We start from the raw sequence: 16,648 nt of genomic DNA, 5'->3' as shown, positions 1-16,648 counted from the left end.
ACTTTCAGATACTTGAAAGGTTTTAATGATCCAAAGACAACGACAAACCTTTTCCGTAGGAAAAAAATCAGCAGAACCAGGGGTCACGATTTGAAGCTCCAGGGAGGAAGATTCAGAACCAATGTCAGGAAGTATTTCTTCACGGAGAGGGTGGTGGATGCCTGGAATGCCCTTCCGGAGGATGTGGTGAAGACCAGAACTGTGAAGGACTTCAAAGGGGCGTGGGATAAACACTGTGGATCCATAAAGTCAAGAGGCCGCCAATGAAGAGTGGGTGACTCGCCAGAATGATGGCTACTGCCTGGAGACAATACCCTTATTCAATAAACGTACACATGCTTACTGTGACTCCAACATCGTTCTAGCTTCAACAGCAAGAGGAAATGTGGAATAAAGGATTTGCACTCACAAAGAGGGGGAGTAGCTGGCTTGTTACGGCGGTTACTACCCCAAACCAAATAAGCCTGATACTTCAATTTCAATGCATATACAGCATAGTTCTCTGCTTCAACAGCATGGGAGAAGAAAAAACTGATACTTCAAGCATATCCAGCATAGCTCCCTGCTTCAACGGCAGGGGAGAAGAAAAACAACCAATAAGGGCTGTATAACATAGTCTGGGTAAAACAAATAAGCAAGGGTGTAGCTTGCTTATTGCAGCGGTTACTACCCCTACTACCCCTAACTAATCAAGCTAGATATTTCACTTGGATGCAGCTCCATCACTGCTCTCTACATTAATGGTGGGGGTGGAAGGGAAATAGAACCAAGAGCTAAGAGAAACAGGTAAGTATGAGAGAAAAAATGTGTGAAGCTTGCAGGGCAGACTGGATGGGCCATTTGGTCGTCTTCTGCCGTCATTTCTATGTTTCTATAAATGTCTGATTTTCTGCATGCACACGTTGTTTGGTAGACAAGTTGTTTAGTCTCATAGTAATGATTTAATACTTCTGAGACTGGTTATCAAACATAATAAATAATGCTTTACAGACATGATGTATGCATGTTTTTGTGCAATAAATGAATAAAAGATGTTAGTAAAACCAATCGAGGCTCCATTTGTTCACTTGCTCAGCCACTTGTGTGCTGCCCACAAAAAACCAGCTCTGTGCCAGCGGAGTGCATAGGAGGGTGAGGAGATCAGAAGAATCTGGGAGGGGCTGCTGCAGCGTCACTTAACTTTGGCGTTGTCTTTTTATTTGCTTATTGGCAATGTATTCTCACAACACCTGTCTTCTTTAATTGTTCCCTCCAGATCCCTCCCACCCCCACCACCAATGCAGTTTAAGTATCCTTTCTCCCTCATACCTACCACCCTTTCCCTTCTGATACTTTTCTTCCTTCCCCTCTGAGCCCATGCTGTGGAGTTAGGATCTATCATTCATAATATTTTTACTGATGTGAAATTATTTTAAGGGACATGTCTTTTTTCTTCCCCCCCCCCCCCCCCCCCCCCCCCACACACACACACAGACAGCTATCAACCCTGGCTATGCCTCCAGGACTTGGTGGGGAAATGCTCCCCTAGAGTGCGCCCTTAGTAAACCTAAAAGTCAGTTTTTTACTCTTGTTTGAACCATGTTCTTGTCTGGTCATATACCATGGCCAAATTTCAGCTCATCATCTAAATGAATCTCTGAACTCATCAGCCATGAGGCTAAATGACATATGTAAACAATTTCTCTAATAAATCCAATCCAAATTCTTCATAGTCTGTATTTTGTTTCAAAGGGCTTTTCTAGGCCATGTTTTGAACTACTCCATTCAGCAGGTGAAACAAAATTCTAGCATACCCCTTTTATTATTATGGCATTTATATAGCAGTCTAAACCAGCAATGACCCCCCGCCCTTGAGTTTTCGCTGTATATGTCGGTACCTGGGGCAGTGGAAGACATTAACTTGACTGAGATCAAATCCCACTGGCAGAAGTGGGATTTGATCTCAGGTCGCCCAGTTCCCTATCCGTCATTCTAACTGCTAGGCTGCCTATATCTGTCTTTTATTTTATTGCTGAAGAAAAATGATTCACTGCCATTTTTTAGTGTTTAGCAGCACTATGGATAGCCCACAATAAATATTCCACAGTCATGAATATTGTTTAGAGTCGTCATGGTTATAGTTTGCATGAGGATCTGCAGTCAGGTGACTATACCCACATGCACCCATATAGCCTAATGTGTTTCAAAGAGAGAGAGGCTGCTGCTTCATATCTGGATAAGGGTGTAATGTACTGCAGAATCTGATGGCTGACAAAGCCTGCAAGCCCCATCTCATCTGTCCATTTTCCTTCCCTCTTACATCCCCTCAGACTCTGCTTAATCTTGGACACTACCCCCACAGCTCAGCTTCCTCTATTCGGGTGTCAGGCTTTCTCGTTTTCAGATGCTGTTTTTGCCTCCATCGGGAGGCTCTTCCGTGTATCTTTTCTGTGAAGAGATTTTCCTTATGTTACTCCTGAGTCTATTCTCTTTCAATCTATCATTCTTTATCCCTGGTTGTAGAACTTCCTTTCCACTAAAAATTGATTGCCTCTTTCCATTACTTATAGTGTGTGTATGTTATAGGAGTGGTCCTCATAGCAAGCTGGAAGAATAATAAATGGTTTGGAACCTAGCATAGGTCACAGATATGAACTTAGCATGAGTAGATAATAAATAATAGGTAGTCAAGTCAGGAGTATGGATTGAGGCAATGCAGGCCCAAGGTATTGACTGGCACAAGGCTGGCACGCAGGAAAGGGGATGGGTGAGAGAAGCTGAAGATGGAGGTTACAAGGCAGCCACCACTATTCAGTTAGCTGGATTTTTCCAGCCTCAAGACATCACCCACCAAAACAGTTAAGCAGACTAATTTTATAGCTGATGATGGGATAATAGGTCAGTAACTGTATCCAGAAGTTAATACTATGTAGCCTCTAAGCTGCTAAATGCCTTAGCCATTTATTTATTTATTTATTTATTTAATACTTTTCTATACCGGCCTTCATGAATAGATTCATATCAAATCGGTTTACATGGAACAAGGGGATTCACAATAAACTATTTAAAAAGAAGCAAAAGTTACATAAAACAAGGAAATGGAACTTGGGGGCTAGGGTAGCCAGAAACAAAGGACAGCGGAACTAAATAAATGAAAAATATAAAGCGCCGAAATTAGGCGTGGTTTCACCTGCTGAATGGAGTAGTTCAAAACATGGCCTAGAAAAGCCCTTCGAAACAAAATACAGACTATGAAGAATTTGGATTGGATTTATTAGAGAAATTGTTTACATATGTCATTTAGCCTCATGGCTGATGAGTTCAGAGATTCATATAAATTCCTCACTGGCAATAGTTGACCCACAGCTCAATTTTTAATGTTGCAACAAAAATATGTGGGCCAACTCATCAGAAATCTGGCTATGTATCATGAAGATTTTGCTTGTGAATTTAATTCTTTGCAGACCTCTGTATTCTGCAGAACAGAGAGGCTTTTATGATCCCTGGCAAATTGCTACATTATATGCTACTGCAGTGTCAATAGGTTTTACCCACGTTGAGTGCACTTAATACGGGTAAACAGCCTTTTGACAATTTCTAGGCTCCTATGATACATTTTCATTAGAAAATTACCCTGGTTTTCTTTCCATGAAGAACTCCTTGTTGCGCTGGGAGTAAAATCTGCACTAAAACAATGTGCACACGTTCACAGGTAAAACTGTGTGCACACTCCAGGACACCTTCTTCCATCGAGCCCTCTGTGACTCAACTACCCACAGGAAAGAACGACCCTGCCCGATCTACATAAAGCAGGGGACCCGCTATACTCATCTTCAAAAACATTTGCACTAAGCACAGCACTTAAATATGAATCGAGCATAAACCCCCTGCTGTGTAATAAAAATACAGGATGTTTTGTTGTTTTTCTTTTAGTTTGGTTTGGGTTTTCAAACAAAAATATTTTTAAAAGTACTTCCTGTCCAGTCCACCAAAGCAAGAAGCAGAATGCCTCTGAAGCTAGCAGAAGAATAAGATCTGTACAGGGCAGAGCAAAATTGCAGGAAATATAATAATCTGAGGATCACATTGAGGGCAGTGCTGTTTATTTAAAGGAAAAAGGGGAGCTCCCCTAGCATCACCAAAAAGATTTTTTTTTTTTTTTAAATGGATCCATAAATTGGAGAAGTAGAGATGTACTTTGCTCATTTTGTTTCCCAAAGGTACACCTTGAGGCATACGCCCATGTTGTCCTTCAGTTTGTATGGTTTTTCTGGCTTGACGTATGTCCTTTAAAGAGCAGACTGTTTGTCCAGTGTTCTGCTGTTGCCTCATGCTTGGCAAACATGAGGCGCAATCTCTGGGGCCAATCAGAATCTTTTGTGATGCTAATGTGTGGTTGGGAATGAGTGTATTCACCAGAATGACTGATTGACCAAGGTGGCTTTGTTCTGTAAGCACCTGAATATATTTTAATTGTGCCCTTTGGGTCTTCTCAGATAAATTGTTGCAATTGAGAGCAATAAATCTGCCTTTTTTTTCCCATCACTTGGGTATACTAGTTTGGACAGTATACTTAATTGTACTATGTACATCTATACATGTACAGTGGCTCCTTTGCCTGAGGAGCTAGAGCAACCTATCCACGATGATGAGTGACTATGAAAGAGGCAGAGCTTAAGTTCCGGTCTCTTGTTTCCTGCCTGGTACTTAGACTATACTATAATCATCAGGCACAGAACATGCTTAGTGTCTTGCACTATGCCATATGATTTGGGTCAGAGAGTTGCAAGGTAGATTTACATACAGCAAAACAAAATCTGCTCACAATTATCAGCCAACCAGCAAAAGTGTATCCATTCCTCTTGCTTTTAGTTTTTATGACCAAAATTTTGAATATGAAATTTTTAGTATCCATTCCTTGGCTACTGATCATCTGTATAATTCACTTTGGTTGCAATTGTTGATTTCATGAAAGTCATTTATTTTTATTTTATTTTCTTGTATCTTACTTTTGTAATGATTGTTTTAATATATGAATTTTATATTTGGTTTTGTTTAATTTTAAATCTGTAAACTGATTCACAAATGTTGTTTAAATAAAATTTTGTAGTCCTGGCTGTGGATGTATTTTATTTCTGCATTATGAATTGGGTATAGTGAAAGAAATCACCCCCTAACATAAAATAGGATTTCTGTCTTGCTGCTGGCTGGCTCCTGAAAAGGGGATGGAAATGAGCCAGCAGGCTACAATGAACAGAGCCAATCAGACTGGGCATGAGGAGGGCCATGGGGTCTGAATTCTAATTTAGACACACATTCATTTTTTATGTCACCATGTATGGGCATTGTTTATTATTACGACCAGCGGTTTCAAAAGCTGGAAGAGGCTTGGGCCTGTCTTGATCGCTGAGAGGTCTTGAAGGTAGAATTCTTCAAGCAGCTCAGCCACAAGACCTAAACATTATCTCAGTGGCAGAGTTCCTTCTTTGGAGCTAGAAAAGTGTGAGTGTGACTATCCAGACTCTCAGCTTATGGAAGAGGCTATAGTCCTACAGTGAAGTTGGAACCCTCATTGTTACTTGACTAAAACAGACTTGATTTTCTTTGATTATTTCTTGATCATCTTTCCTGTATGTACTGAAAGTAATTTACAAATAAAAATATTAATAAATTATAACAACAATACAACTTTATATGCATTATAATAGTGTTTATACACCTCTGTCATATTGTATTGAGTAACCACATCAGTGGCCCTTATACAATCTCATATTTAAAACAAGCTTTATGGCTTTTACATACAGCGTAACATATGCACATATATCAACCAAAATATCCAATTAGCTTGGCTATCCCACCCAGGTCCAGTATCTGACCACCCACCTTGGGATAGCTTTTTGGCCCCATTGAATCTGATAAGCAAATCTCAATTTTACTGCCCCTCTTATCTACCAAATCTTTTTTAACTCCAAAGATGCTACTGCTCTATACCTATGCTTAAGAACTTCTCCTCCACTTTCTGCTATGCCAGTTCACTTCTCTAATTCAGGGAATAAATGTATTTTCACATTGCTTCTAAAGATTAAATCATGTTCCCTGTTCAATTGTAATAGAATTTGTTCTAGACCCATGAGATGAGCATGGATCATACTCTGCTCCTAACAGTGCAGATTGCCTTTATCAATGACATGATAAAGGCAATCTCCTATGCTTGGTCTACTAACCTTAGTGATCTAAGTCATGCCACGCTAAATAGTGTTTGAAGTAATCTTGTCCAAAATGCTTTAAAAAGTCTGAATGTCAATGTCAGAATTTTAAATTGAATATAAAGTTAGATGGGGATTCAATGTAACTCCCTTAGTAATGGAGTGGCTATCAAATCTAGGTTTATTCAGAATCACTTTTGCTGTTGAGGTCTGGGCCACCTTTAAGGACTTCTGCAGGAGCACTGCCTAGAGTGAATTACAGGTTCATGTGATGATCAAAGAGACTGTCCAGGTCTTCATTTAGGCATAGGCAACATGGACAATTTCCTAGCATGCCACCTACTGGAGTCAAAAAAGAGTGCAACTACGCCCAGGCAGAACCTGCCATGGCACTCTGGGCATTTACAGCTTCTTGGAAGAAAGGGATTGTTCCCCATTTTTTTTTTTATCTCTGGGGTCTCCCACTTTCTAACCCTGCCTGTAAGTGCCAAATGCATGTACACATAGTCTGTCTACTGTTCAGTCCTGTTATGCTTTAAAACATTGTGTTACTATGGAAGATCCTCTATTCTGTATACAAAGTCACCTAATATTGTAATTTGTCTACTGGAAGAAAATTAGAAGAACACATTTTCAATTTTTTTTTTTTTTTTTTACTGTTTCAATATGGTCTTGTTTTCTAATAACAGAGCAAGAGCCTAGGCTGAATCTCTGCATATCAAAAATGATCTAGAATGTGTGCATGTGCGTGCTTATGTTATAAAATGGCCACAGCCCTGGTTGCAGGCTGACATATGTGTGCAAATGTGTCCCCGCATGCTGGTTTTGATGTTACAGTCCCTGAGAGTAGCCACTACTTATCACTGCTTGAGATCTTGCTGGCTACTTGGGACCTGGATTGGCCACTGTTGGAAACAGGATGCTGGGCTTGATGGACCCTTGGTCTGACCCAGTATGGCAACTCTTATGTTCTTATGTCCAATAAGAAAGCAAGGATCTACTTTTAAGCACGCTGCAGAAAATAGCTTGCTTTAAATTTGCTCCTATACTTTAAATAGTCCCAAATACCTTGGAGAGCATATTGACAAATGTCTTTACACTCTCCCCCCCCCCCCCCCTCTCTGTATCTCTATCCATTCCTCCTAATTCTAGAAGCAAAAAAATAGAGTACAGCAGTGCTTAAATCTTCCCAAGACTTTTATGCGTCACATCTTGCAAGTTAACTTTTAGAAAGGTTTGATTATGGGAATAGGTGGTGCAGTGGGGCTCATGCAACATCCATTTTTCCTCAGGCACAAAGTGAAGGGGAAACACCCCCAGTAAGTTCTACATAGGAGTGGAGCCTGATTTTCAGCTGTACATTTTCATACAGTGACTATATGAATCCCCTGACAGTTCTTGAATATTATTAGTCTAGGCTATAAGCGCCAAGGACTGTCCATTATGTGTTCTCCATCTAATATGCGCTAGAGAAATGATTAATAATAATAATAAGCTAGCTTCCCTTTCCAAAAAAGGCTAAAAACCCAAAGCTGGGCAAGTTAAAATAGGGGAAAGGTAAAAATCGAAAACTCATTTTCCAGCCCACTGCACTCGCAGAAGCTGAGAGCTCTTGCCACAAGCCAAAGCAGAGTGGGAAAAGTATGGTTAAACTGAGTTTGTATTTGCACTTTCAAGCGTTTGAAAGCAAATTAAAGCGCTCCGTCCCGGGTATGCAATCGTTTACAAGGCAGTAGTTGATTGCTAAACACACATTTGTTTTACATGGGTGGATTCTGCTACTTCCTTGTTCCAAAGCAGAGCCCTATAAACCGAAGCGAAGATGAAAGCAGTAGGACCCTCCATCGGAAGGCGGTGGCTGCCGTGTCCCTCCCAGATCTGAAGAGTTGACAAGCGAGAGAGCGCCCTTTCGCCTCTGCCACCAGCTCTCCTCGCAGGCTTCTTTCCAACCTGGTGCCTCCTGTGCCCGCGGGTCCCCCTCACCCCCTGCAGCCTTTTCTCTCCCCCTCCCCCGGGAGCTTTAGTGGCCATGGTGGCGATGTGCAGCTAGGAGGAAGGATGGGTGCTCTCTCGTCCCAGGCCCTGGCCGGCGCCAACTGGACCTTCTTCACCTTCTTCTCCGATTTCCGGGGCCGGGACAGCGTGGCCCTGGCGGTGCTGGAGACGGTGCTGCTCTCCCTGGTCTTCCTCGTCTCCCTGCTGGCCAACGTCTTCGCCATCGTCCTGCTGAGCCGCAAGAAGCGCCTGGTGAGCGCCAACTGCTTCGTGCTGAACCTCTTCTGCGCCGACCTGCTCTTCATCAGCACCGTGCCCTTCGTGCTGGCCACCCGCTGGACGCAGGCCTGGGCGCTGGGCGAGCCCCTCTGCCACCTGCTCTTCTACGTCATGAGCCTGAGCGGCTGCGTCTCCATCGCCTCGCTGGGCGCCGTCAGCCTGGAGCGCATGGTCTGCATCGTCCGCATGCACCAGGCCGCCCGCTGGGACGCCCGGGTGGTGGCCGGGGGGCTGCTGGCCATCTGGGGCTTCTCGGCCGCCACGGCCCTGCCGCTGGCCCTCTTCTTCCAGGTGGTGACCCAGCCGGTGAATGGCGAGGTGAGAAGGGAGCGGGCTGGGTCCTTTCCCCCCCCCCATTTCTAGAGGTAGAGACGAGAGTGTTGCAGGCGTTTGCGAAGCAGCCTGCTCTCTGCCTGTCTTGTTCCCTGTCACTGAGGAGGTAGATCTTGCTGCCCCGTAGCCTGGGAGGAATCCAGGATCCTATTTTGCACTACTTTTTTTTCCCTTTAGAACAAAAATGTTTAAGATCATCCTAAAGACTGGCAGGGAAAGCAAATCTGGCGGAAGTTGAGGGTGGGCGCAAGAAGATAGAGCTGTGGGAAACTTTCCAAGTACTCTCTTTTACCCTGCGTGAAAGATAAATTCTTATCATGCAGGATAAGGACGCTTATAGTGTATTTTTTTTTCCTGCTTGTCTATCAGAATGAATCTGTAAGAGGATAAGAGACTTTTATCAGTGGTTACCAATGTTGCTTGTAGAAATGATGATATCTATTCCAATCTGACAGAGCAAAATGCGATTTTGCTGATTTACTGATACATGGGGACGGGTTGGAGACCTTGGTGTATATATTAATAGTAGAAAGAGACTGGGGAGCCCATGGGTAAGGTGCCAGTTTATACCTTTCGTACATAAGGTTTTATTTTTCTCTATTTTACTTCTCTTTTTGAACTAGGGAATATATTTATGTTTTGCTCAATCATGTGTTGGTGATATTTTATGGGTCGTTGCGTTGCTTTATAGTGAATCAAATCACTGCAGTCTGGAATCAGAGCGGCGAATGGTTTTTTTTCGTTGCGAGGATTAATATAATAACTGGGACTGCAACCTTTTCCTGCCACAGTCCAAGCCGTCCCCGAGCGGAGCCCGCTCTTCCGCCACAACTTTCTTTTTTTTTTTTTTTATTTATCAATTTTACAAACTATAAACAAAGAATCCTTTGCTTCAATCAAGAGAAATTTACACAAAAGAAAAAATATTATACTTTGTTAATTGTAATTATAGTATAATTACACAACTGTTTTATGTTACATACTTATATCTCCTATTATTTCTAGGTAACATGTGGTGGAGAGGAAAGAAAAGGAGGAGTACAAAAAGAAAAATTTATTTTAATTAACAATAAGCCTCCTTAACTATTAATCCTAATCATATTTTATAAGGAACCAGATATTCTAGGTTGTAGGGGTTTCTTTCCTGGCATCTAGAAAGACCCTCAATTGCTCAGGATTAAAGAATATATAGGTATTCCCAGAGTACTTTACCACGCACCTAGCAGGATAACGTAGAAGAAAACTTGCCCCTAAAGCCAAAGCTTCAGGGCGCATTGTTAAAAAAGATTTCCTGCGTAGTTGAGTAGCCCTGGACAAATCAGGAAATATCCGGACTAAACCACCCATATATGTAACATTAATTGCTCTAAAGTAATACTTCATGATGAGGGCTCTATCAAACTCTGAAAATAAAGAAATAAAGAGAACTGCTCTTTCAGCAATTTCAAGTCCAGAGCTTTCCAAATAATCGGATAAGTTGTTAAAGTTTCCAATTTCTCCTACTGGAGATATTTGAATCTGGCTCTGTCCTTGTTTTAGAAACAAAATCTTTTTAACAGCTGGAATTTGCTCCTCTGGTATCTGCAGTATATCTTTCATATATCTTTTAAAAGTCAATAGTGGTATCTCTCCCACCACTTTAGGGAAGTTCAAAACCCTAAGGTTTAACTGCCTCAGATAATTTTCTACAGATTCCAGTCGTCGTGTTAGGATCATTTGATCTTTTACACAAACGGCGTTAGTGTCTGACACTTGTTTAAGATTTTCTTTAACTTGCTGTAACTCTTGCAGCTGCTCTGTCCCCTTTAGATGTAACTGTCTTTCAATAGAGGCCATTTTTTGGGTGATTTCCTCCGTTTTTTGGGTCTGTTCATCAAACACCATCGTTAACCCCGCGACCAGGTCCCAAAGGGACTCCATCGTGATTACCACCGGTCTTTTAATCTCAGTGGGCCTTCTTACAGGGTTACTCATTACCTCTCCTCCATCCGTTGATGTTATCGAGCCCTGCGGCATCTCCTCGACCCTCTGTTCTCTCCATGTCGCAGCTTCAAGAGGATTCGAGGCAATAGGAGACCCCTCCACATTCGCAGTGCTTCGTGGCAGTCCTCCCTCGGGAGTCGCACTTGTGACGCGTCCCACCAGCGACTCCTCTGGTCCCGAAGCATTTGATGAGATGGCATTCGGTGGCAATCGTGGTTCCGGGGGAGTTAGCGATATTTCCCCAAGCGGAGAAAGGACTCCTCCTCCTGATCCGCTAGCGGGGCTCGCTGCTCCTTGCGAAATGGGAGAAGCATATTGCAGTATAATACGCTGACCTGCGGGAAGTGTGGGCTCGGGGGGATAAACCCTCACCTTCCCCTTTCTTTTATGAGGCATTTGAAGAGAAAATCGAGTAAGTATAATGAAAGTATAACGAAAAGCAGGAGCGTCTGAATATGCGTCCAGTCAGGGGGCCATCTTGAATCCTCTCTCCCCGCCACAACTTTCAGATGAAATCCAGGTCAGAATCCCACCCTGTGTTCTGGACGAATGATCCGGGTTCTGCAATTTTATTGTAAGGAAAAAAGGGAAAGCGGTAACGCTCTGCAGATATCTAGGGATACTCGTGTACCGGCTGATGGTAAAGTTCGTCTCTTTTACAGTATTTTTTAGTATTAGGTAATACGGTGGATTCCGGAAAAAAAAAAGGTACACCAAGAACTGGTTTGTTTAAAAGGGCAGGGCATCTCTACAAAAGCAGGAAGCAAATAAGGACATTGGAAGGAGGACAGGACAGCGGTGCATACAGGTTCCTTGTGTGAACCATTCATTCCCATTCTCCCCCGTACTACACGTTAACATGTATGCATGCGAATATGCTAGGATTTGGACAAACTATATTACAATTTCAAACGCATGATGTCTGTATGGCAGAGCAGATCCCACTTCCAGGCGCCTTTCTTTCTTGTGCTTGTCTTCGGTAGCGCTAACATTGCATCGTTTTAGCCATGCAAAGAGGGTTGGGAAGTGAAGGCGCAGAAAACAATTTATAGAACTTCGCGCGCCCTCCACGAATCGCAGAAGTTAAGCTGTGGGAAGGCAGTGAGTGAGCAGCAGGCTGAAAGGAGCCTTAACTCCCAGCCCTTCCTTCTCCCAGCCCTGCCGGCATCCTCTGCCCCGAGCCCACACCGCAGCGTCCAGCCCGACTCACCCAGCGGCAGGCGCTCCCTTCCTGCCTCCTGCTGTACTGGCGACCGGGGATTGCCCTTTGGCATCCCTGCTCTTTTTCACACCCTCCCGAGTCTTCCTGCTTACGTCTATATCCAGGGGAACGCACAATTTAATCGACCCCCAAATAGAAAAGTGTCGACAATCAGACTAATGCGCCCATCTCATGGCTCTATGGATGCCAAAGTCAGAAATAACTGTAAATCCCTAAAAGAGAGCAAAGACCAAGTTTCCTTTTCACTTCACATAACCTCATTGCATGGAAAAGCATCCTTGGAGAGCTACCCCTTTCGAGGCGACTACCTGTTCTGTCTGTTTTCCCAATTAAATCCCTTTTTACTTCCTTAGTTACAGCGCCCTGAAAACGGCCTCGTCCAGCTCAGCCTGTTTCCCTGCCTCATGACTCCATTAGACAACAGGCTGCGTCACATACCTACAGTATGATGTCATACAAAAAGTTATTTAGAAAGTAAAGATTGCAAAATGATGCAGCTGCTGAGACAGCCATAACTAAATTTCCTGACTTTTATACACTTACATTAAAATCATAACTGCTGAAACAAAGGTTAAAAAAAACCAGGAAAAAATATATATTAAAAAATGTTTTAATTCTGTTAGAAAATATATTAAGTAAAGGCAGTGAGATTCTGCAGTAGCATATAGTGGTCTACAATGGATGCTTCTTCAGGACTGAGCAATGTTACATTTAGTTACTCAGGCTTTGAATTTCCTAAGGTGCTTATAATTCTTCAAAGGTTGTGTATAGGGTTGCCAGCTGGCTCCAGATTTTCAGGACAGATTAACCCAGTCCTGGTTTTACTCCCCATGCATGCAGGTACTTACAGTCTTGATTTTCTTAGGGACTGCAATAGGTAAATCTAAATAAGTCACAGCATGCAATGGGGTAAAACCAGGACTGGATCAACCTGCCCTGAAAATCTCCAGCTCCATCCTCAGCTCCCACTGCCAAGTTCTTTCATTAGGTTTACAGTTAATGTCATTCTTACATACATTCTTTGCATAATTCCCAGGTCAAATAATAAAAAGCTTGATGCTAGAAAGCCAGACATTATGGTAAAGCAGAAAACAACAAAACAGCATTACAAATAGAAGTATCAGCCCTATTCTGTACTATGCATGGAAAGAGAGAAACTCTTCAAGTACCAAGAGATGTAATCAGAGACCAAGGAAATGAGCTTAAAGATACAGAAACTTTTCTAATAGTTTGGGCATCACTCAGCTGATTAAAAAGAACTTCCAAGCACATCTCTGTATGTTCCCTGCATATATTACATTCACTATAGGAACTCTGGAAGGGAGAACATAAGAACATAAGAAAGAACATACTTGTATTGAGCTATGGCACAATACAAGTATAAGGGAGAGGACTAGCAGTGATTTTGGGCATGAGATCACACTCACTTGTGCCCTGGCTTACAAGTGAGGGTCATTTTGTAATGGCATGTGCAAGACAAACCTTCCATTCTGTAAGTATATATTCTGCATCTGCAACCTGCCTTCCTCCCCTAACAATGGGTGAGGAGCATTTCCCCCTACAACTCATCATACAAATTACTCATCAGGGACTCTTCCACTTGAACAATCTCACTGAAATTTGACATCATTACTAACATCTCAGCAAAACACCATTATCAATTTTCCGTGAGATCTGTCAAATGAAACTGCCCTACAAACATCCCAGTGTGCGCTGGCACACCAAAACACCTTCTATTGGTAGGTGCAGATTGGAAAGCAGAACAAGCCGGACTGATACAGTGCACCTTGGTCACACATGCTAAATGACCCTCACCAAATACAAAATAAGCGATCATGGATTAGAAACAGAAATATGCAATAAAGCTAAAATGTTAACCCCAAGAAGCCAGAGTCTGCATGCAATGCAAAACTGGTACACTCCCATACTAAGCCAGACCCCAGTCATTGTTCTTGTGGGGAGCGAGGTCTGTTATGTTACTTATCATCCCCCACAATAAAAAGATTGGTTACGTGGCCCTAACATTATACTCAATTACCCACCCCTACAAGAAAAACAGTGAAGGCTTGCAGCCCCAACATAATACCCACCTCCTCCCCCACAAGAAAAATGATGACGGCCCAGCAGCCCCAGTACAATGCCCTCCCCCACAAAAATGATGAAGCCTCTTTTGTCTCCTCTCAGTTTTCTCCTCTTTCTTCCTGCTTCTAGTCTCCCTCTCCTCCTTCTCTCTCTCTCTCTCTTTGCTATTAGCCCCTTCTCTCTGTTCCAAGCCCTCATCTCTTTCAGCTCCCCACCTCTCTCTTCATGCCCCTCCTCTACCCTTGCTTTCACCCCTGTCCCATCCTCTCTTCCCTTGTTCTCTTCCCCTGCTCCCTCCCCTTTCTTTTCCTCTTCTCCAGCCCCCACCCCCTGCCTGCCAGTTCTCTTCTCTCTCTCTTTTGTCTAGATGGATGACACCTCTATGTCTCCAGTCTGGAAGAGTACTGGTGCGATTCCCTCTGGATCTCCTAGAAGCACTGATGATCCAGTGGCAAGGCAGGTCTGGCAGTGGCCGTATTAAAGAAGTCAGGTCTGGCGGTAGCGGTGTTAAGGAAGTCAAATCCAGTGGTGGCAACATTAAGAAAATCGGGTCTGACAGTAAGACAGGTCTGGCAGCAACAGTGATGACAGCATAAGAGGGCAGGTCTGGCACTGAAGATGTCCATGAGAAAGAGGACCTACACAAGGTGGTGCTTTTTTATGTGCAACATGCTCATGGCAGAAGTTACATCTTATAACTTCTGCCACAAGCAAGCTGCACAGAAGGGGGAGGATTGCAGGGAAGCAAAACACTGCAGCAGGTAGCAGGATAGAGTTGGGGGACTGGAAAGGAGTCAATTTGTATGTAGACAAGAAGTAGCTTACCCTGCCAATGCTCAAAATTGGTGGGACCATGGTTCCTGTGACCAAGTCTGTTCCAATGCCTTTGGTCACTCCTATTTCAGATCACATACTAAAATAATCTCACTCTGTTGGATGCTACAACATTAAAGTATCTGATCTATTCTTTTTGTTTTGTCAACAGGAAGTTCAAATTTGCACATTAATTTGGCCTAGTGTTGCTGGAGAAATCGTTTGGGATGTATCTTTTGTCATTCTTGACTTTTTAATACCGGGGTTAAGCATTGTTATCAGCTATTCCAAAATTTTACAGGTATGTTTTATAATAATATACTAAGACTTGCAGTAGGTTAATAATATTGTGATTTCTCACATTAACTGCGATTTGAATGGCAAAGTTCTAACAGGGCTGTGTTAATTACAAAGGCCAATTTGCTGATTTAAGCAGTAAGTGGTGCTGAAAGAAAACCATTTCTACTTCAACAATAAGACACAGTAGATATGAAATGTTTTCTAATAATTGCATCCTAAATTCATTTTAGGTACAAAGCTGCAACATAAATTCCATTGAACAAATTTAAGTGTGCATTATTAGACACTAATGGAGAATCTTACTAAAATTAATCTTTATAGGAAAATAGAACATAGTAGAATTTTATCATAATGTTTCACTATGAAAAACAATTCACCGTGAACCGTGAAAGAGTAAGACAATTCTTCAGACCTGTTACTCTTCCTAACCTGAACAACATCCCCATTTAAAGTTAGTTTTACTCCCACATTATGAGCTTCAAGGTTAGAAACCGTTGTGATGGTTAAGTAACTTAACGACGGTATAGAAGAGTTTTTAAATAAAAAAAAATAAAAATAGAAAGGGGGGAGAGAGTAGTGGCAGTGGGTGGAGTAATGAGGAGCAGGTGGAGTAAACCTGGCCAACTCATATGTACCAGGCTTTTGAGCTGAGTCAGAATCAGATGCTTGGGCTCAAACCTTTCATAGCTTCCTCAGCCCTGAAACATCATGAGTTGTAGCAAGCAATGTGTATTTGTTTGCAACAAATGGGTAATCCAAAATAAAACAGGACATTTTTGTTTTGTTTCATTGAAAATTAAACAAATGGTCAGTGCTCTTGAAAATAATGAAAATATTAATTTTCTGATCTCATTCAAGTCTATGAGGCAAGCTTTTTTTTCTACTCGAGGCAAGCCAGTGGAGCCACTGAAGCTAGACTAAATGGAGCTATGGTGGGATGGGAAGGAGCAGGATTAATCAAGGTCAAGCATTATTTTAAGTAGCCTATCCCAGCTGGCACCTGCATAAATTGACAATTTATTTTATTTATTTAACAGGTTTTATTGACCGTCGTTTAATTAACACTTTCACAAGGGTTTACAAACTTTAAGAAAATAAGTACATCATTTTAGATAATAACATTAAAATACATAAAATACAAATACAGTCTTAGCACAGGTTAACAATAAGAGTAAAACAGGTAAAATATAAAACACGTAAGAGGTAAAAGCACTAAAACTGTTTTCATGCATCTATACTGTAAGCCCTATTAAATAACCATGTTTTCAGGTTTCGCTTAAATATCTTAAAATCTGACTGTAGTCTTAATTCAGTTGGCATTTCATTCCAAAGTTCCTCATTGTTTTTCAACTTGAAATTGAAAGCAATCTGCAATTGATTCCTCATTTTTCTGCTGGTTTTCAGTCAGAGAGGTTGTGCTTCTGAAGCTCTTTCTTAGAGCCAAAAAACTAGTTGA

The 16,648-nt window shown here is 42.2% G+C and overlaps 1 protein-coding gene across 1 annotated transcript in view; it reads left to right on the top strand.

The window, feature by feature from the left end:
* The first annotated feature begins 8,041 nt into the window (after positions 1 to 8,041).
* Positions 8,042 to 16,648, top strand: part of FFAR4 (free fatty acid receptor 4) — a 27,185-nt gene continuing 18,578 nt past the window's right edge. Inside the window, exons 1-2 of the mRNA XM_029609896.1 lie at positions 8,042 to 8,777; positions 15,065 to 15,193. Coding sequence (XP_029465756.1) covers positions 8,244 to 8,777; positions 15,065 to 15,193 — 663 coding nt within the window. The 5' untranslated portion in view covers positions 8,042 to 8,243. The remainder of the gene's footprint in view (positions 8,778 to 15,064; positions 15,194 to 16,648) is intronic.

Source organism: Rhinatrema bivittatum, chromosome 7 (genome assembly GCF_901001135.1).
Source record: "Rhinatrema bivittatum chromosome 7, aRhiBiv1.1, whole genome shotgun sequence".
Classification (NCBI taxonomy): domain Eukaryota; kingdom Metazoa; phylum Chordata; class Amphibia; order Gymnophiona; family Rhinatrematidae; genus Rhinatrema; species Rhinatrema bivittatum.
The sequence above is the reverse complement of the archived record's forward strand: the minus strand, read 5'-3'. Positions and strand labels throughout refer to the sequence as shown.